Source organism: Pelodiscus sinensis, chromosome 24 (assembly GCF_052426305.1).
Source record: "Pelodiscus sinensis isolate ZL-2025 chromosome 24, ASM5242630v1, whole genome shotgun sequence".
NCBI lineage: Eukaryota > Metazoa > Chordata > Testudines > Trionychidae > Pelodiscus > Pelodiscus sinensis.
The window spans coordinates 23,935,705-23,956,689 of record NC_143075.1 but is presented as its reverse complement, the minus strand read 5'-3'; the positions used below and the strand labels follow the sequence as shown (position 1 = coordinate 23,956,689).

At 53.2% G+C, this 20,985-nt stretch overlaps 1 protein-coding gene across 5 annotated transcripts in view; it reads right to left on the bottom strand.

The window, feature by feature from the left end:
- Window positions 1–1,030: 1,030 nt before the first annotated feature.
- Window positions 1,031–20,985, bottom strand: part of ZBTB40 (zinc finger and BTB domain containing 40) — an 85,168-nt gene continuing 65,213 nt past the window's right edge. For 2 of the 5 annotated variants that reach the window (XM_089773169.1, XM_089773166.1), the window contains 6 exons: window positions 19,341–19,505; window positions 18,604–18,818; window positions 17,261–17,423; window positions 16,803–16,889; window positions 10,196–10,422; window positions 1,031–9,335 (listed from right to left, as the gene is read on the bottom strand). In XM_089773169.1, coding sequence (XP_089629295.1) covers window positions 9,141–9,335; window positions 10,196–10,422; window positions 16,803–16,889; window positions 17,261–17,423; window positions 18,604–18,818; window positions 19,341–19,505 — 1,052 coding nt within the window. In that variant the 3' untranslated portion in view covers window positions 1,031–9,140. Of the gene's footprint in view, window positions 9,336–10,195; window positions 10,423–15,552; window positions 15,622–16,802; window positions 16,890–17,260; window positions 17,424–18,603; window positions 18,819–19,340; window positions 19,506–20,985 lie in introns of those variants that run through there. The other 3 variants (XM_075906661.2, XM_089773168.1, XM_089773167.1) reach the window with 3 other exon arrangements.

Below are 20,985 nucleotides of genomic sequence, written 5' to 3'. Positions count from 1 at the left end.
TATTCTTTCTCCACCCCACTCAGGACTGTACAGACCTCTCTCCTATCCCCCCTCAGTCTCCTCTTTTCTAAGCTGAAAAGTCCCCGTCTCTTCATATGGGACCCGTTCCAAAACCCTCATCATTTGTGTTGCCCTTTTCTAACCCTGTTCCAATGTCAATGCATCTTTTTGGAGATGAGGCGACCGCCTCTGCACGCAGCATTCATGTTGTGGGCGTCCCCGGGATTTAGAGAGGCAACAGGATGTTCTCGTCTTACTCTCTATCCCACAGTCATTTTGGAGGGGAACCCCAGCAGATTCTCCACTGCAGTTAACCACAGTGATCCAGTAGACGCGTGTGCACACAATCAATACACTAAGGCACAGGGTGAGGGCAGCCCAGTGCTGTGAAGGCGAGGAAGTTAAATATGGTGCAGGAAGGAAGAGCTACGCATGCATGTGTGAGAGGGCCCCAAGGCCTAGCAGTGTCTGGTCTCAGGTACAGCTTTTGGAGTTCTTCCTCACGCTGGCAGCACCTGTCCCAGCCTTTCCATCCCTGCAATGGCGCTGGTCACCAGAGATGAAGGTAAGAGGGTGCCCCTCCAACAAGAAACTGGCTGGCTGGGGCACTTAGCTGCAGGGGGGAGAAGTGGGGCACTTCCAGCCCAGCTCTCAGGGCTACCTTCAGGCTGCTGCACTAGAAGTTGGCAGCCTGGCAGGTTAGAGGGGCTGGCCTGGGGGGTGCATGTCTGGGACTGCCCCAGCCCAGAGCCCCTGTCCCCACCACTGTTACAGGGAGGGGGCTGCAGCTGCACTTACCTCGTCACTGAGTGTTTTCTTTCTTTTTGCTGAGGAGGGCAGAGTGGGAGGGCGTCTGGCTGTGAGATTTGCCTCACTCCGTAGTCAGCAAAAAGCAGCGGCCAGCTGCAGTCCCTCCCACCCCCTGAAATGTCACCCTTGCCCCCCCTGCACTCACCCAGCCCTCTGCCCTTAGCCTCCTCATCCCCCCAACCTTGACTCCCACATCCCCAGCCCTCACTCCGGCCCCCACCCCCTGCCCGGAGCCCCCTCTCCCTGCATTGTACTGTTGTATGGCCACCCCCTCACCTCCAGCCACGTCTGCCACACCCCCTCCAAGGGGGCTGGGTTGCAATAGGGCAGCAGCACTAAGAATGCAAGTTCCTTTCGCTCAGGCTGGTCGCTCTGCCAGTTATGTTCCGTCGCCCGACTTGTGTGACCCTTCTGCCAAGTGGAGTCGCAGCAACACGGGCTGGGTTCAGTAGCTCGGGCTCCATCTCGACAGGAGAGCACAGAAATGGCCGCAGCCCAGTAATCCGAGAACATTAAGCACCAACCTGGCTGCCTCCAAGAGGCAACGTTTCCCACTCACGCCCAGTGGGAGTCTAGCAAAGAAACCCTATTGAAAGAAGGAACGTCACCTGGCCCTAAGCTGGGAAAAGGACCCACGAGTCGCCCCCCAGAGCATGCTGGGCAGTGTCTTCCTCCCCCCACACCCCACTCACACCTGTTGTCTTGGTCTGGGAGGAGCCAGCGTTCCCAGGTGCAGCTGCGGGAATTCACCTCCTTCCCTGGCTTCCTTGCACACTCCACTGACCGGGTGCCAGCTCTGGCATCAGCTGCCCCGTTGGACCCCTGGCTGCTTGCGGCCCACCACTCCCCCAGCTGCACTCCGCACTGGAGCTCGTCAGCACAGCTCTGGCCGCACACACCTAAGCAGAGCGGGGGTGTTTGTGTAAATACGATCTGGTCCTGATGCCTTCTGCTCCTGTCTCATCTTCAGGTGTCGCGGGAGAGCTTGTTCCAACCTTGTTTGCACTTCTTCGGACTGTTCACTCATGGCACCAATTACCGTAATAATACAAACTGTACTTACAGGTCTTCCCCACGTGGGAGCCTTGTCACGCGGGGCTCCAAAGCTGGAATTCTGACAATGCTCGGCCTGCTCGAGACAAGAACCCACCAAATCTCACAGACCTACCTGGGCAAACTGAAACCACGTCATCAACGATCAATCAACAGATCCCGCAAGAGGGGTCAGCATCCAAACGCAAGAGGCCACACAGACTCAGAACCACTCAGCTCCCTCTTGCATGCACACCCCACAGGCCCTGCCCAGGTCTCAGTCCTGGCTGCTTGGGCACAGGCTGATGCTAGGTTCCCCGTCTTTCCTGGACAATAAGGGTACGTCTAAATTACATGGCTCCGTCAACGGAGCCATGTAGATTTGTTGTTTTGGCAAAGGGAAATGAAGCCGCGATTTAAATGATTGCGGCTTCATTTACCTTTGCCTATGTGTCTAATCTACATGCCTCTGACGACAGAGGCATGTAGTCTAGACACAGCCTAATTGTCAAGAATCCCCAGAGCGTGGGTCCCTCCCCAGGCTGCAGAGCCAGCGGTCGCCTGCTCTTTCCCTCTTGGCCTATTTAGCCACAGAGGAACAGCCTCAACCAGAGAACTGAGGAGGTAGCTCAGGGACAGGCCTCTGGCAGCCATCTTCAACACAGCCAGAAGAAGAGCAAGGACACACTAGAGGCAGCAGGAACGTACATCCAGCCCTTCTAGAACGTCACAGAGAAGCCTTCCTGCCTGGCTGCATCTTGCTGCGAGGAGTCATCTCCCTAGGTACCTGCACCCGCCGTTCCCGTCATTGCCAGGGGCAGGAGGACATCTCAGACCGAAGAGTGGGCCACCTGCTCCAATGCCCGCCATTGGGGCGTGTTGGACTGGGGAGACTGTTCACTCCCCGCGACCAGGCCCCGAGCTCGCTCTGTCTAGGCAGGTGGCAGGTTTTCTAACCCTCGCTGAGCCCTTGCAATGCGCATGCACCCCTGGAGGGCAGGCCCCGGGGCAGCACACGTCACCCAGGGGAGTGGCAGGTCTGGGGCGTGTCGCAGGGAGGGACGGGAGGAATGGCTGGGATGGGGCCGTGGGTTGTGAGATCAGCAGTGCGTGGGCTTGTCACACACAGGAAAGCAGCAGCTCTCAATCACGACTTCGCCCATGGGTGCTTAACAAATGGGTCGCTGAGCGTGACGGGCAGAGACCCCACCCCCATTCCAGAGCTGAGGCTGCTTCCACCCGGGCCCTTCACCTGTCGCAAGCGTGGCAGGTACCTGCTGCTAGCCCCTGTGCTAGGCGCACTGCTATTGCATCCAGGCTGCCTGAACCTCCACTGGCTTCCTCCCATAAGGCGTCTCCAGCTACGTGCAGGGCAGCATCTGGGAGTTAGGGGATAGCGCAATGGCCAGTCAGCCGTCAGGTCCCGATGTCTCGGGGAGGCCGGCAGGATCTCTGTTCCCCTGTGAATTGCTTTTCCAGGTACCCTCAGGGAGGGATCGACAGCGAGGGATGCAGAGGTGCAGCTGCCTTCTCTGCCTCCACGGAGCCCTGTTTGAGTAAGTGTTCAGGGTCCCTGCCGGGCATTTAGCTACACGCTCTGGTAGCGCAACCTGCATTGAACACGAGCCCCATCCCTGGATTTGCCTGCAACCCCCACTTCTCCACCCCTGCCCCGAGTCCCCCACACTCAAATTTCTTACAGGTACTATTGTATCTCAACCCCCACCCTGAGCCCCTGGGGGTTCGATACGCCAGCACCTGCAGGAAATCCGTTACTTTCACCTCTGGATAAAACCGCTGTGCTCTCAGGAGTGCAAACAATCCAGGCTATTCTTACTGACGTGGGTTAGCCCCTCATCCCATGTCTGTGTGCACCTCCCTGCAGCAAAGTGATTGCTCCCTGGTCGTGTCTAATCAAACTCAGCCGGCACCTGCCAGCGCTGGCTCTGCTCTCCCAGCTAATGGACTTGTTACATGGGAAAGGAAATTGGGTTCGATCGGTGCAGCAAGGGGAGCACCCAGCACCGGAGGGGCCATGCAGGAAGTGCTGCGACTGACCTGAGCCTCCTGGCTCCCCGCGGCGGCGCGAGAGGGGAAGAGACGCAGCTGGCACACAGGGCAAAGCGCAATTTGTGGGGCCAGGTTGTCTGACAGGAGTGAAGTTGCCAATGGCAGTGGCGGGGCTCCTTGGCAGCCTGGAGGAAAGGTGCCTGACAGCGCCGCCCCTGCCTGGGGAGCCCTCTCTGCTGCTGCTCCCCGGAGCCGCTCCGAGTTCAGAACAATCGCTCAGCAGCAGCCGAGTCCTGTGAAAGGCCGGGTGGCTCTGCAGTGCCCAGCATTAGGCACACAGGAGCTGCAGAGCCTTTGGCAACAGCAGGAACCAGAGTAGAAGAAAACAGCAGGGAGCAGACACTAGCAATGAGGCTCCAGCTGGGCTCTCGATTACGCCATCTTTCCTGCCCACTCCAGTGTGTGCGAAGGGCCGAGCTTGCTGCCGAAGTGGCGTGTGCCCAAGTCACATCCGCTCAGCCACACAAAGCTGGGCCTGCTCACTACCGGGAGGAGACGCCTGTTCCAGGGTTTCTCAACCCACAGGCTGGGACCCAAAGTTGGTCGGCAGCGTTACAAAGGGCTGAGGTGGCTTCTGCCCCACGGGTTGGCTGGACTCGCCTCCCCACACCAGGCACCGCAACCTCTCTGGGCCCAGCCCTTGTGACCACAAGAGCCCAGGGAAGCCAAATCGGAGCGAATGGTATTGCAACCCGGGCCAGGTCACAACCCCACTCACACAAATCTGGCCCCAAGCTGCAACCTCAGAGGCTGCAATGCCAAGAGCAGACAGCAAGGTCCAGTCAGCCCCACAGCACAGGGGTGGCAGATGCCCTCGCTATGGGGTTACTGCTAGGCTGGACCCAGCCCCTCAGGGAGCCAGGAAACTGTTTCCACCCCAGCTTATTTACTGGGTCATGACCCAGCCACAACTTGGCTGCAAGGATCTAAAGCTGCGATGGGGAAGGTCTAGGATGGACATTAAGAAAAACTACTGCACTGGGGGGTGGGGGGCACTGGAATGGGCTCCCTAGGGAGGGGGTGGAATCTCCATCCCGAGAGGTGTTTAAGTCCTGGCTTGACCAAGCCCTGGCTGGGAGGGTTCAGTTGAGTTGGTCCTGCTGTGGGCAGGGGCTGGACTTGACGACTCCTGAGGGCTCTAGCCCTGGGGTTCTACCCTCTGTTAAAAGTTTGCACCTTATTTCCAGTTTTGAGTTTTTCTAGTTTGAACTTTCAGTCTTGGGATCCCATTCTGCCTTTGGCTGTGGAACAAAAATACTTGATAGCATCCGATACATTCTCCCGGTCGGCAATTACAGGTTGGGACCGAGTCACCTCTGAATCCTCCGCTGGCGAGCTGAACAGATGAGCTCCTCGCGCCTCTCACTGGAAGCAGCTTTCCAGACCCTGACCTGTACTGGCAGCTGTTCTTGGCACTCCTCCAATGTCACTTTAGACTACAGACACCAGCACGGTGCTTAATCTTCCAGTTCCAGGAACGGTCCAACCTACGACGTGAGCTGAGGTAATAGATTTGTCCTACTCCCATTTGACAGCGCCCTGTATTCAAGCAATAGCATCACTGAGTTCCCCCCTTACTCCCAAGGAGCTCTCACAGCAGGCTAAGTTCCTTCCAGCTGCCGCAGATACACCATATGGCTCCTGCATCACACCTCCCACTTCTGAGGCAACAAATGGGCCTGACTTCCTAGGTTTTCACCAGGCTAAATCTGCTCCTATCTCCCCACCACTAGGGCCTCCTTCACTCTGATCCACTGCAAGCACAGTAAGACGCTGCATCAGCGCAGGACTTTCACAGCAAGAGCGTCCACGGCCGCAGCTCTCATGGGCATGCTTCAGCTGAAGGCCAGGTATAAAGGCCTGCAGAGCAGGTTTGACCTGCAGCATCTCCTGGCAATGACGCCAGTGCCCCAGCTGGAACACAGAATTCTAAGACCAGCCATGGTGGTAAGAAGGAACGAAGGGAGGTCTGGGGTGGAGCTGCCTCACGTAGCCAGGACAGGGGCTATGGCCACAAGGCCATACTGGGACTGCTAGGCAAATTTTTCTAGGTGTGCTGGGCATGCACACACCAAAGTAGAATACACAGCATCACCTACAGAAAGGAGAAGGAGATGACTTTTTAATCAGGCTCCCCTCAGAACTTTACTAGCTGTACTGGAAGCTGCCCAAAGTTCAATTTGATAGTGAGAACTACCCAGCATGAGGCCTGCTGTTTCCAAGGGCTCTGTTCAGGCTCCACCTCTGCCTGTTTCAGCTTCCCTTCAAACTACTTCAATTAAGTGCCTGTGCCAGGAAGGAAGAACAAGTCCCACCAGCACAACAAGAACTAAACCAGCCTCTGTGCTGCTTCAACTCAAAGCACCTTCTGAACTGCTCTCTGTGGCAAACTCCACGTGGACCTGCACACCTCTAAGGACATGCACACCTTGAAGAGGCTACATGCATTCCCCATGGCCCATAACAAGTGTGGGACATCTACCTCCCTTCTGTCAAAGGTAGCTTGAGAGGGAAAGACGATTATATTTAGATATGCTAACAAATATCACGGCTGTTTTGCTTACTCTTCAGTTTCTGAGGAGAGATTGTTCCTGGGCCATTTCCTTGCTGCTAGCAATTCTACCCTTCCTAGAGAAAGGGGACTGGCCCCAAGCCTCATCAAGCCAGTTTCATGCTATGCTTTTTTAACAGAGTGGTGCTTGAATGTCTGGGATGCTGGGTCAAATTCCCAAGAGTTTGGAAATGACCAAGAAGAGCTTCAGCATAAGTTACCGGAGGCCTCTTCACTGCCATGACTTCCCAAGACCTTGAGCACCACCTCCTGGCCATTCTTGGACTCAGAGTTCATTTCATGTCAGGTGTCTTCTGTTTGCTTCGGACTTAAAATCCTCAGGGGCAGACAGCCTGAGCGTGTGCGTGAATGAGGGAGATCCAGGGACTTCACTACACGGTGCAGAGTTTCAGAGAGATGATCCACGTGCTGTCGGAACCATCTCACGGGGCAGTATATCTGCCTCACCGGGCCTTTGCTTCCAGCAAGGAAAATGCCACCATGGCCATTTGCTCACATCCTAATAGGGGTATTATGCAAGGTAATTGGCAATAAAAGTTTGGACTATTTAATCCCAACAGTCTCAGGCTAGCGGTTGTGAGCAACCAGCACAGGATGCAGTTGGAAAGCCAGGATCTGTTCATCTTCTGCTCTTGTGTGGCACTGGGCAGCATGATGAAATGGGCACAGCTCACCACGGGGGCGTGGGCCACGAGGCACAAGGGAGGATCATTGCTCACTGTAAATATTGCAGAGGCAGGGTTCAACCTTTTGGCATGAGGGAAAGGAAGATAAATGCTACTAGTTCCCTCTGAGCTGCAGGAACCCTGGATCCATCTAATTGCACTTCATAATGGATTCAGCAAACCATTAATTATCAGATTATATTTTAGGAAACTGCAGATAAAAAAGCTTTGTGAAATTTGGTCTTAAAGGGGCCACTACACCACAGTGAAGGTTTTGCATTGTGCTGGCATGGACACATGATGTAAGGTACGTGAAAGCATTTTACAAAGCCATGCATTGTGTGCCTCAGGGGAATGGCTGTAGCAATTGTGGCAGCCATTATATGCTCAGAGAAATATTTGCATTAGTGCCAATTCATTGGTAATAGTATTAAACGCCTGAGAAATGATGGGCCACAGAGATCAGATTAGCGGCTTCTCTCTCCAAACACTGCAGCTTCTGCTGCACTAAAGAAGGCAGGGAGCTCTTGCGGCTTTGTCATCGCACAAAGCGGATATGAGCTGTAGCTGTCCAGCTGTGGGCCTGACCACACTTCACGGAGGGCATGAACTAGAATAGCTGCACTGTGCTGACAGCCTTGGTGCGACTGGTCAGGGTTAGGCTCTGCCTATACTAGGCATCGCTAACCCTTGCTAGAGACAGGTTAACTGAGCCATCAGGGGCTGCCAGAGGCGAGTGGATTTTACTTGGGCTTGGAGCTCCCTGTATACCATAAGCACAGGCTAAGTAGCTCCAGGTTGTTAGGTGAAGCCAGACCAGTGCGGGGGAGATGCAAGAGATATGACGGATGGGTGGACACCTTTCCCGGGGGCTCTGCAGAAGAAAGGCAAGGGCCATTTGCTGAAGTCTTACAGGGCCCAAAACACTCCCCAAGTTAGCGAATTTGGTGCCTAACTGTCCTGGGTAAAGGAGAGATTGAGGCTGGGCCACTTCCCCCTCCACAGCCGCCTTCTCAGGAACAGACAGCTAATGAAGCAACGATTGGTCTATTGCAGACTAACACAGCTACCCCTCTGAAATGTTTGAGATCGCTAATTAGATACTTCACCTCCGCCGAGAGTTGACCCAGCATCCTGTACCTGTGCACAATGGCTTGTCCCACCTGCTTGCTGAGACCCTACAGCTGCCAGCCGCACACACTTGGTTTTCAGTCCCATGACTAAACTTTGGATTTCCCTTTACCAGGTGAAGATGCCACTCAGGGCAACGCCCTGGAACCCTCAGTCTGAACAGAGCCCTACTGCAGCCAAGTTTTCTGTGAGTCTATTTGGGTGTAAGAGCTCCAGCTCACTCATGGACACAGCTGGTTTTCGTGCTGCAGAACAAAACTCTGTGACATTCAGTCTGCAGAACCAGGCCCTGAGACTTGCGCCACGGGTTTAACACACAGTGTAGACACATCTACAGGTGCAGCCATGTGAGAGGGGCAAGAGAAGAAATGAAGCAGTGTGCTGGAAGCTGCCTTCTCTATGCCCTTGAGACCCTAATTTCTCCATGAGCATCTGTCACCAGCACCCCAACGCAGTTGAGAGCAGCTCTCAGCTCGGATTGATTACTGAACTGGCAGCCCTCAGCTCTTTCTGTGACTGACAAACTTCCTGCATCTCCCTCTTCTGCTTCCCGCCCTTCCCGCAGGTTCATGCCGTCTTTGCTCAGCTGTGCTCTGTTTCTCTCTTTTCCCGTCACCCAAACGGTTTGTCCTTCGGGAACAGAGCACACTGCAGCCCACCACCCCTGCTAAGGAAGGCAGCGCTCCTGGATCCATGACTTCCAAGCAGAGTCTCTTGCGTTCTCATGCCATGTGCCTGCAATGTCTTTTTGCTCCAGCCTTGCTGGAGAAAACGAGACTACGACTGCCAGAGCAGCACATCTCGGTACATAAGCCGATGAGCCAGCCGTGGCCTCCCTTTCAGGTGCTTCCAGCCATCTCTCACTTAGCCTCTTCGCAAATCAGAGTTACTTTGTCATCAAACAGGTCCTCCATAGTCACCGCAACCAGCTCAGAGCCATCTTGGTTAGCGTGGGGATCTGGCAATGCCACAAAGACCTGGGAGCCAGCAAGCTGGGCTTCATCCAAGGTGATCATCTGCTCGGCTGCTGCTCCTTGCTCTGATGTCTGAATCACCTGAACAGGAGAAGCGAGGAGACACTTAGAGTTAGCTTTCCTCTACCCTGCTCCAGCATGCGCATTGTTCTCAGCCGAGCTCTAACGAGAACATTTGCTTTCACGCCAGAGCAGTGCAATTACAACAGGCATGAGCCTAATGGAAACTCCAAGTCACATGCACCAGTGATGAAAAAAAGAAGCCAAGCAAGCAATTTAAACATTTCTCTCCACAAAATTGCTGTAATTGAGCACCATACGCAGCCTTGGGTAATAAAGAATCTATGATAACACACTAGCGGAACAGCATCCCAGGGAATCTCGCACTGGCGCCCACATCCAAAAAGCTATTCTCTACCGATAGCTTCAATATTAAAGGGACAGGATGGAATTCAGGCCTAAAATCTGGCCTTACAACATCGTTACAATCTAGTGGGCAATGTTATCTGGATTCCTGCAGCCTCCTTCCTTCAGTAACAAGTCTGCTCCACACAACCTGCCAGCACTTCTGCCGAGAGCACAGGAGGCAGGCTGGAGGTAAAGGGCTGTTCATGATGGGGAAACCAATTCAGTTTGAATGACGCCTCAGCAGTTTCTAAGTGGTGTCAATACACAGACAGGGCTCCCTCTCCCTCCCCCCAAACCAGTCACATCCCAGTGCTGTGCCTAGCAGAGCCCCAGGAGTGCCAAGCAGCCAGACGCAGGCTTTCCTGGATTCCTCAAATGAGAGGGCTTGCGGGTGGGGGGAGGTGTGGAGCAGTAGGGGGCGAAAGCAGGGAAGCTGGGGAAGCCCACCAGTGCACAGGGTGACGGGGCTGGGAGGAAGGATCCCCGGGAGAGACATTCTACGGGGGCTGCCTGACACTGATGGAGCCAGTTACCTGCAGTAGCTGAGCAGTGGTGGCCTGGCAGTCTGTGAACGTCACCTTTGGGTGCTCAGCGCTGTAGTGATCCTGCAGCTGCTCCTGAGCAGGGAACAGCTCCCCACACAGCCCACAGGTGAAGGTGCTCTCTAGCTGCTTGAAGTGCTCAGTGGTGACATGGTGCTGCAGGGCTCCCGGGAAGCGGAAGGAGGCCGTGCAGTACAAGCAGCGAAATGGCTGGGTCCCTGTGCAGGAGACATGGAGAAAGCCTCACTCGGAGAGGAATATATGGGAGGGGCAGAGAGCCAGGGCTGGGGCAGGCCTGGCCGGAAGGAGTGCGATGCAGACGGCCCCGGGGAGCAGAGTGACAGGCTCCGTGCTGTGTGCGGGGTGGGACACTGAGACCCTGTGCTGGAAGGGATCCTGCCGGGCTCTGCGACTGCACTACAGCGTGCACTGCTTGGGGTGTCACTTCTATCTTGTCCACCTGTCTTACAGCTCTTCCCACAGCCCCCTCCCCACCCCCCTGCACTGGCTTGATCACCTCCCCGCTTGATCAGTTCCCACCAGCTCGGCCTGGTCTCTTCCCATCTCCCAGCAGCTCAAATCCAGAGCCCAGCGCCACACTCGCCCTCTCGCCTCTGGAGCTATTTACCCCAACTTGGCTTCCATCCCTGCCCCCATCACCTCATACCCATCTCCCTCCATTCTCTCTCCTGCTATCTCTGGAACACACACCCCCTCCACAGCCACCCACACCCTCTTCTTACCTTGCTCTCTCAGGGACCCGGATTCCTTTACTTGAAACGGCCCCTGCCTCTGCCCTCTTCTTATGCGCCCTAACCTGCACAAGACCCTGGTGGGGCTGCTGGGCTTCTCCTCCCCCATGATTGCTGCTGCAAACCTCTCCCTCTCCCCCTCCCATGCCTCCTCTTTTGAGCAGCACTGCATCCGGCCCTCCCCTCCCCTGCCAGGCCACTATCATGTACCCTCCATCAGCTGACCCCTCCGATCTCTCCTCACACTTCAGACTATAGGGCCAGAAGGGACCATTGTGATTAGCTAGCCTGACCTCTGGTACACCTCGGCTATAGGTCTAGGGAAGTTATAATTCAGGGATGGGAGCCTCAGACCCAGGGGCCGGAGCTTGCATGGATCTGGCCCCCGAGGCTCAGCACTGGGGAGCCCACGCTGGCTCTCCAGTCCCCCTGCCAGTCACCCGCAGGGCTGGAGCACACAGAATCTACTAGCCTGGGCCTCCCTAGGCTCTGGTGTGCAAGGCGACCGTGACGAGTGTCCTTCTCCTTCTCAGTCAGGGCCTTTTACTTGTGTCTGGCTCCCGACTGATTTTTCTGTGGGTCAGTGGCCCCCAACCCAAAAAAGGTCCCCACCTCCATACACACCGTGTAATACGGTAACTGGGTCACTGCTACAAAATCTGAGCAGTTACATGCACTGCAGGCTCAGCTTTATACTGCAGAGCCCGCAGCAGCGCCTCCCCAGGAATGGGGCCGTCAGTCCCTGCCAGCCTGGCTCCCGGGGAGGCGCCGATGCCCCGCCCCAGTGAAGCCGCCTCTCTAGGAGCTGGCTGAGTTTAACTGATGCCATTAACTGATAAGCATCAGCTTATCGGTAAATCCACTAAACTCTGTCATCACGAGACAGCACTGACTGGAATTAATTCCTGTTTGAACTAGAGCAGATCACTGAGAAAAACCACCCAATTTTGATTTAAAAGACCATTGCAAGATCCAGCTCACCAATCCTGAGCCTGGCTCAGCCCCAAATCAGCTTCCTCCCTCCTGCTCTCGTACCGCAGTGTGTCTGTGGCTAAATTCCTGCAACCGTGGTGACTTCCTCCACTACGCATTTGTTCTGGTCTCTATGGCTGTGTCTAGACTGCAAGCCTCTTTCGAAAGAGCGTCTACACTACAACCAGTACTTTCGAAAAGCAAGCCGCTTTTTCGAAAGAAAGCACCCAGGCAGTCTGGATTCTCCTTTTCGAAAAAGCACAGTTTGCATTACATAGCGCCTTTGTTCGAAAGAGCACTTTTGAAAAAAGGTGTTATTCCTCATAAAATGAGGTTTTCTGCGGTCGAAAAAACTGCTGTGCGCTCTTTCTATTTACTTTCGAAAGAACGCGACAGCAGTCTAGACGCAGGGGAAGTTTTTTCGAAAAAAGGCCACTTTTTCACACCCTATCAGCTCTGTCATCTTTCTAGCTTAACACTTTTCATCTCCAACCAAACTGAACACCCCGTCCTCAATTCCAGCCACCATCTTTGTCACTTTTCACTCACAGAATCCTAGAACACAAGACCTGGAAGGCACCTCGAGAGTCATTGAGTCCAGTCCCCTGCCCTCACGGCAGGACCCAGCACCGTCTAGGCCATTCCTGACAGGTGTCTGTCCAACCTGCTCTCCAGGGATAGAGATTCCACCAAAAGAAGTTTCTCACCGTGTGCAGTAACGTATGTTCTCCAAGACGGTTGTCCCTGTGGGTGCTCCACCTTAGGTCTTGCAGTGCCATGGCACGTCTGGATGGAGATTTTGCTAGCAGTGCCCTCTGGTGTGCCACGCATGCACGGCAACCATTCCCTCCAGTTCCTTCTCTGCCCCAGAAAAGGTCTGACAAGTCTGAAGCAGAGGGGAGGAAGGGTGGCGGGTGGAACACCCACAGGGACAACCATCTTGAAGAACCTACCTTACTGCACCAGGTGAGTAACTTCCCTTTCTTAGAATCATAGAACCATAGAGCTGGAAGAGACCTCAGGAGGTCATCAAGTCCAGCCCCCTGCCCAAGGCAGGACCAATCCCAACACTTCTTCTTCGAGGAGTGTACCTGTGTGTGCTCCACCTCAGGTGACTATATAGCAGTACCCATGAATGGAGGTGGGCGCTTCAGCTTAATGATTATATTGAACTTTGGAGAGGACTGTCAATCCCAACTCCGTGCCCCATTTCGTATAGGCGTCCATGGCATAATGTCTGGCAAAAGTATGTGCAGAGGGCCATATAGCTGCCCTGCACATGTCCAGTAGGTTAACGTTGCTACAGTAGGCTCTGGATGTTGCTATGGCCCTTGCGGAGTGTGCTCGCAACTGCAACAGGGGCTCCTGGTAAAGTTGATGTAAGCCAATCAAATACAGTCTACTATCCACTTGGAAATTCTCTGTGTAGAGATTTTGTCTCCCAATGACCTCTTAGTGATGGAGACAAAAAGTCTGTTCGTTTTACAAATGTCTTTTGTTCTTTCTAGGTAGAAAGCAAGTGCTCTTCATACGTTGAGAGTGCGCCACTTAGCTTGTTCATTGGCGACATGCAGTTTTGGGCGAAAGACCGGGAGGACCAGCGGTTCATTGCAATGCCAGGAGGTAAGGACTTTAGGTAAGAATTTTGGGTGCGGTTGAAGGACCATGCTGTCCTTGTGAAAGACGGTAAAGGGTGGGTTGGCCATCAGAGCTCCAGTTTCATCTACTTTTCTGGCTGAGGTAAGTGTGACCAGCATTATAACTTTCATTGAAAGATACATCATTGAGCACATGGCCATAGGTTCGAATGGTGGGCGAGTTAGAGCACATAATACGAGGTTGAGGTCCCAAGCTGGAACTGGTGCCCTGATGGGCGGAAACATATTTTGGATGCCCTTTAGGAAACGTTTAGTTGTGGGGTGGGCGAAGACCGATTTGTTCTCAACGGGTTGATGAAATGCTGCTATACCCACGAGGAGAACCCTTACCGAGCTGAGGGAAAGTCCTGTACATTTCAGATGCAAAAGATACCCTGTCAGCCAGAGGAATCATGAATGGGTCTGTGGCTCTGAGGTTTGCCCAAACAGAGACCTTACGCCATTTACCCAGGTAAGACTTTCTTGTAGAAGCTCTGCAACTACTTATTAAAATCTGTCTGACCTCATGAGTGAATGAGGCTTCTTTGGGGCAAGCCAGTGATAAGCCATGCTCGGAGGCAAAGAATATGAGGAAATAGATGGCGAACGAGCCCCTCTTGCTGAGTCAGGATGCAAGGGTGCAATGGAAGGTGCAACGAAGGCCTTAGAGACATGTGCATCAGGTAAGTACAATGTCTGATGAGGCCAAGCTGGGGCGATGAGGATCACTGGTGCTATCCCTGCTCTTATTTTGTTGACCACTCGGTGTAGGAGTGGGGTTGGTGGGAAGGCATAGAGGAGGGGTGTGTTCCAGGGAATTGTAAAAGTGTTCCCCAGAGAGTGTAGTCCAATGCCCACAAGAGAACAGTACTGTGGAAACTTTTTGTTCGCAAAAGTTGCAAACAAGTCAACTTTTGGGAATCCCCAACCCGGAGCCCTGAAGGGTGTAGGAGTAGGGGACAATTTCAGGGCTTGCTCCTGTTTTTTTGAGGGAGTCACCCTTGCTAATTGAGTGGGATCTCCTCCTAGCATATTCAGAGGAAGAGTTCCCCATGGAGAGACTAGCCAGTGCGGACCTCTCAGACATGGCCAGAGGCGACGGCTGGCACGGGGGGGATGACTGCTGTGGATCCGAGGCCCGGCGTCACCGTATTCTCCAGCAAGAGGAGTTTCAGTTGGAGTTCACGGGCCTTTCTTGCGCGAGCTGTGAGCTGTTTGCAATGCTCGCACTGCACTGTGATGTGTCCCTGACCGAGGCAGTGCACACACTTGGAATGACCGTCGGAGACGGTTTGAAACCTGGGGAGCCAGGCATTCCTGAGGTACGAGGAACTGTTAGACAGGAACAGTTGGAGTCTAACAAAAACATTTTTTTAAACTACTATCTATGGAAAAAACTCACTGAACCAACTACAAGCTAGCTAACTATAACTGGAAAACTACAAACTGCTATGAAAAGACAAGAGAGCAACTGCGGTTCCGACCGTCACCGACATAGAAGGAACTGAAGGGAACGGCTGCCGCACATGCATGGCACATCGGAGGGCACTGCCAGACGCACCACAGCGCTGCAAGACCTAAGGTGGAGCACCCACAGGGACATTCCTCAAAGAAGAACTTTCCTGGGCAACTTATTCCAGTGTTTAAGCACCTACCAGTCCAACCTAAACCGCCCTGGCTGCAGTTTAAGCCCATTGCTTCTTGTCCTGTCCTCAGAGGCCAAGAACAATTTTCTCCTTCCTCCTTGTGACACCCTTTTAGATACCTGAAAACCGCTCTCATGACCCAACTCAGTCTTCTCCTTTCCAAACTAAACAAGCCCAATTCTTTCAGTCTGCCCTTCTCTCTCATGTTCCCTAGACCTCAACCCTCCTCCTGCCTCCAATTTTTGTGTCTGCACAGGAACTTGCTGATTTCTTTCCTGAGACAAATGACAAAATACAATAGGTGTTTCTTATCTGTGCTCCTCCTCCACCCCTCTACTTACCTCATGGCCCACATCTCCTGAGCTCCCTCACGCGCTCCCTTCTTCTGCTCTTGCTCTCCTTTCTTCCCCCTCACAGAACAAATGAGTTTTAATTTCTCCCACCTTAGACACACACCCATGAACCCACTTGCCTCACAAACTAGAGCCCTGTCACCCTCCTTCCCATCTCTCTAAGCTCAGGGAACCCGCTGTCTCTGCATCCTGTGAGGAACTGCAGAAGTGCATCGCAGAACCTCTCTATACTAGCTTCCTTCCGCTTGGCTCTACTGAAACGCCTCTCATCAAAGTCTCCAGTGCCCTCCTTCTTCCAAATCTCAGAGCCAGTCCACTGTTCTCAGCCTCCTGCACCTGCCAACCATCTTTGACACCACTGACCATGCTTCTCTTCTTGAAACATACTTTCCCTTAGCTTCCCTGTCTTCTGGTTCTCCACGTATTTCTCTAACTGCTCTCATCAGCAAACACAAACATCTCTACGCTGATGGCTCATCCATCTCTCTCTCTGCTCCAGACCTAAGGCCTGGGCCTGCCTTTTGGACATCTCTTTATGGATGTGGAGACAACAGCTGAAGCTCAACATGACAAAACCAGAGCTCTTTATCTCCACAGCCCCTCCAAACCTTTCCCCTCCACCTCCTTTCTTGATCACTGTGGACACTACCCCCACGCAGATCCGTTCAGAATGCTGCTGCAACAATCGTTCTCCCAGCTCATTGCTTTGACTAGGACACCCTCTCCTTTTGTGTCCCTCGACTGCTCCCTCTTCTCTTCCATGTCGAGCACACGTCTTCACTTCCATGACCCTTCACAGCCTAACCTCGCTCTCCCTCTCTCACTGCTGAGATGTGGACCCCATCTCTGACAGGCTCATGATCCAGCATCCTTTGCCTACCTGTTACATTTTCAAACACAAGACTCTGTGCTTTCCCTGACGCTGACACACATGCCTGGGAGAAGCTCCCTGTAAACACCAGCAAAGCTACTTCTCATCCCTCCTTAAAACCTTCCTGTGCCATGATGCCTACAAATCTCCGGACAACAGGTAGGCTTCCGGTGTGCTGAGACCAGCAGCGTTGGAAGGTTTCCATGTACTCCCCCATCTACTCTGTACCCAACAGGAGTCCTGTCCTGGGCTTGGTTGGGACAAGTGCGCTCTGATCTGGGGTTGTACAGCACCTCACACAAGGCGGGTCTGGTCCATGACAGGGTTCCCTAGGTGCTGTGGGAATACAAATAATAAAAAAGAAGACCTGAGTGCCTGCACTTGACATGGACCTGCAGCAGAGCCAGTGTGGGGAACAGCTCGTTGCACTTCTCACACTCGTGGAACTTCACATCTGAAAAGAAGAGCACGGGGAGAGGTGTAGGCTCCTTCTAGAGCAGACACTCCCTCTGGGCCAGGGCTTCTGACCAGCACACACTAGCTCTCAAGGGAGTCATGGCAGCAAGAGCCCATCTCACTGCAGTAACAAGCAGCATCTTGGGAGAGATGACGCAGCACAGGGAGGATGATCTGGAACCAGCCATGGCCCGCAGTGGGGGTTTAATTGTAGTGCGGACATACCTAGCGAGGGGACTCACTGGAGGAGGCTGGTTAGAAGGGACTCAATGAATGTAGTGCTATCTCAGGAGACGATGCTGTGCACAATCCTGCCAGGTTAGGGCTATTCAGGTAGCTCACTTTGGACACACTGTGCTGGATTCTTACCCGAATGTTCTGCCTTGACATGCTTCTTGTGAGCAGTAGTGCTGGAGAAGGTTTTATCACAGGAGCTGCACTGCAGCGAGGAGAACTTGGACGAGCGGTGGTTCTGAGCTGCGAAGACGTCGGGGTGATGTGTCCGATTATGATACCACAGCCCTGACAATTGCTGTAAAGACAGAAATCAAATACGTTTCCAACAGCGAAGATGTTCTACAGGGTAACGTGACAGCAACAGGCTGTGCTCAGGACGTGAATACAGTGACTGCGCTCAAGGGTAAGAGACACTTACTGCTCATCTGCTCTGAGCCTAGCTCCCTCCTATGCCACTCAGCACAGCCAGTACTTCACTTGCCTTACGTAACTCAGTGGTTTTCACACGTGGAACAACCCGCAACCCAACATAATTCTGCCTTTTGACTAGTGCAGGCTCCAAGCTGGAGCTGGGGATTTAGAGCGCAGCAGTTTGGCAGTGCTGTTGGCAGGGGGCTGGGGTGCAGACTTACCTCTGGCGGCTCATGATCAGCAGCCCAGTGGGGTGCTAAGGCAGGCTCCATGACTGTCCTGGCACGGTGGACCATGCTGTGCCCCGCTGCACAAGTGGCTCTGCATACGTGGCTGCACAAGTGGCTCTGCATTCTGCTTCCTTCTGCAGGCACCGCCCCCCAGTTCCCATTGGCCAGGACAGGTGGGAGGCCTGCCTTAGCGTCCCTGCTGGTCACCTGGTTACCCTGCCATTCAGTGACCCAATATGGGGTCGTGCCCTGTAACTCATTCATGTCAGCAGTGCAGCATCCTGAGAGGCACTTACAGAGCATATGAGCGCTAAAACAATCATCCCACAGCTCTGAAAAGCCCAGCACTATTACATCTCTCCCATCTTCTTCATTAGGGCCCCCGTTTGGGACTGAACTTCCATTCCCCGCAGTCTCATTTGGGATCCGCAAACAAACCAGGAATTCCATTTGCAAAATGAGAAACTCCATTTGAATGGCTCTTAGCAGCCAAGAAAGCTAGAAACTTTATGCTGAAGTCAAGGCTCAGATTCTGGAGTTCAGGGCAGAAATTCATCTAAATCTTTGCAACTGACCCATTTTTAAAGCCTACAGATTTTTACTGTCCTTGTTTGTATCTTTTTTTCCAGGTGACAGGATTATCCTGCTGTGAGCAATAAGAAGTTTGGTCTCTTTTCCAACGGAGGGACTGCCGTGTGAGTGTCTAATCGAAGACTTCCAGTGAGAGGTCTTTCTGAGAAGCAGCACGCAATGGGGTATGCAGGAAGGGTGGGGTAATACACACATTAGAGCACTTTGGGGGTTGGCGAAACATGTGCACTAAGCCCAGCCCACCTGATAAGCTTTGTCACAAATCTCACAGCTGAACGGCTTCCCTCCAACATGGGTCACCATGTGGCGCTCCAGGAGGGACGGAGCACTGAAGACTTTCCCACAGGTAGTGCAGGGATGGTATTCCCTGGAGTGGACCTCGTGAATGTGCTTGCGATGCTCCTGCAGGGTGGGGAAGCTCATCCGACATTTCTTGCAATCATATGGATCCTCGATATCTGCTCTCACAAAAAGGTGGTGAAAATTAGGAGTGGGGAGAAGAGGAAGACAGACAGATGAGGAGGTACCAAGAAAAGGCAGCACAGAGGGGAGCAAGAGAGGAAGAGAGGCTAGTTATTTCCAGGCAGTAGCAAACATTTGTGTTTTAGGATCTTTGCAGGACGGTATCATTCCCCTTTCTTCCCATCACTTATCCCAGATGGCCCTTTGAAGCCCCAATTTCCCTTGGCCCGTGTTGTTAGATAGTGCTGTCGTTTCCTCGTGAAGATCCCACCCACAGGGCCAGAATGGAAAGCTTCATAACAACCGCCTTTCCCTTCTCAGGAGGGAAAGTCCCACTATGCAAGCAGCTGCGGAAGACCAGACTGCAGCCATTCACAGCGCCCATGAAGCAAGGACTGCAGTAGTCTGGAGCAACAAACACTTGAAGGCAGACATTTGTTCTGATGGACATTTGGAGCTCCAAGGTCTCTGGTCAGGGTAGGACTCTAGCTGAACCATGGCAGGGCTCAGATACTCACTGTGGAAGGTGCGCAGATGGATGGAAAGCCCATTGGCCTGCCTGAATCCTTTCCCACACTCCCTGCAGACATATGGCTTATCTCCAGTGTGAGTCCTCACGTGACGGGACAGCTCAATGGACTGGGCGAATACTGCATCGCAGTACTGGCAGGCGTACATCTTTCCTGCAGTGAAAGCCAAGATCAGAGTCTGGAACTTCTCCAGCTGGCCCTGAGAAAGGGGACAGGATTTCCGGACAATGTAAGTTCACCTCTCGGGAGAGAAGGCAGGAGGTTACGGAACACAAAAGCTCTCATGGGACCAACATCTTGCACACAACACAGACTTCCAGACCAAAGCAATCCTCCCCCGAGATGCAGGAATCAGAACCACAAACGCTCGTGCACAAACGGGGGGTGCTCTCTGACCGTGAACACAGACCATACCAGCCGTACCGCTACCATGCAGGTTGTTTAACCACTAACTGTCTAAAGACAGAATCATTATTGTCAACTAATCTGTGCCACGAGTTTGTAACATGCTTTACAAACAGCAGCTCAGAGCTTACAAGCTTCCATGAGACCAGGAAAGCTATGCAAGACTGCAGACAGGCTAACAATACCATGTGTCAGGATCAGGGAGTCTCTAGATAACACTTAATCCTGCCGTGAGTGCAGGGAACTGGACCAGATGACCTCTTGAGATACCTTCCAGTCCTATGATTCTATGATAGAGGATGTAAGAAGCATTGATGAGTAGAGCTGGCTGGAATCATAGATTAGGGCTGAAAGAGACCTCAGGAGGTCATTTCGTCCAACCCACGGATCAAAGCAGGACCAACTCCTTCCACCATCTCCCCAGGGAACCCATCTTAGTGCTTTACTACCTTCCTAGGGAAATTGTTTTTCCTAATACCCAACCAAGATCTCCCCCACTGCAACTTGAAACCATTGCTCCTTGTTCTGCCACCTAGACACGTGAGTAGTCGAGTCGAATACTCAACTACTCGCTTCCCCACTTGCTGCCTCTGCATCAGCTGGATCTCCCCAGCATCATCTCCACAGTACCACCTGCCCCCTCCCCGTGGCTGCCTCTATCAGTGGGGCCCCTTATCTAATTGTGTACTCGATACAAATTGTATCCAGTACACAATTAGTCAATTACCCACTTCTTAACATCCTTAGGCCAGGACTGCTGCAGCTCTGCATTTTAAATGTAGTAGTAAGAGCCGTAGTTGAAATGTAGCAGGAGCTGGGTGCAAAGGCAGCCTGGCTCCTACTACATTTAAACTGCAGAGCCACAGTGGGGGTAGGTCTTGGACTGGTGCGAGCTGGCACAGAGCACTTTCCCTTATCAACTAATCGTGTAGTCGATACAAACTGTATCAACTACACCAGGGTGGCCAACCCGTTAGAGATGAAGAGCCAAACTAGCAGTGGAAGCCCTGACTCGTCGCCATGAGTTGTACGAGTGAGGTGAGTGTCTCTCTTCTTTTCTGCTCATCAGCTGGGAGCCATGGCCATGAGGGATTGGTTGGTTGGTTGTTTTTTCTCACTCGTATGTTGCCCCTGACTGATTTTCTGTGGGCCAAAAGAGGTCCCTACCCCTGGCTTAGAAGGTATAAAGCTGAGAACAGGAGGAAGAGACACAGCAGCAGAGGCCTGG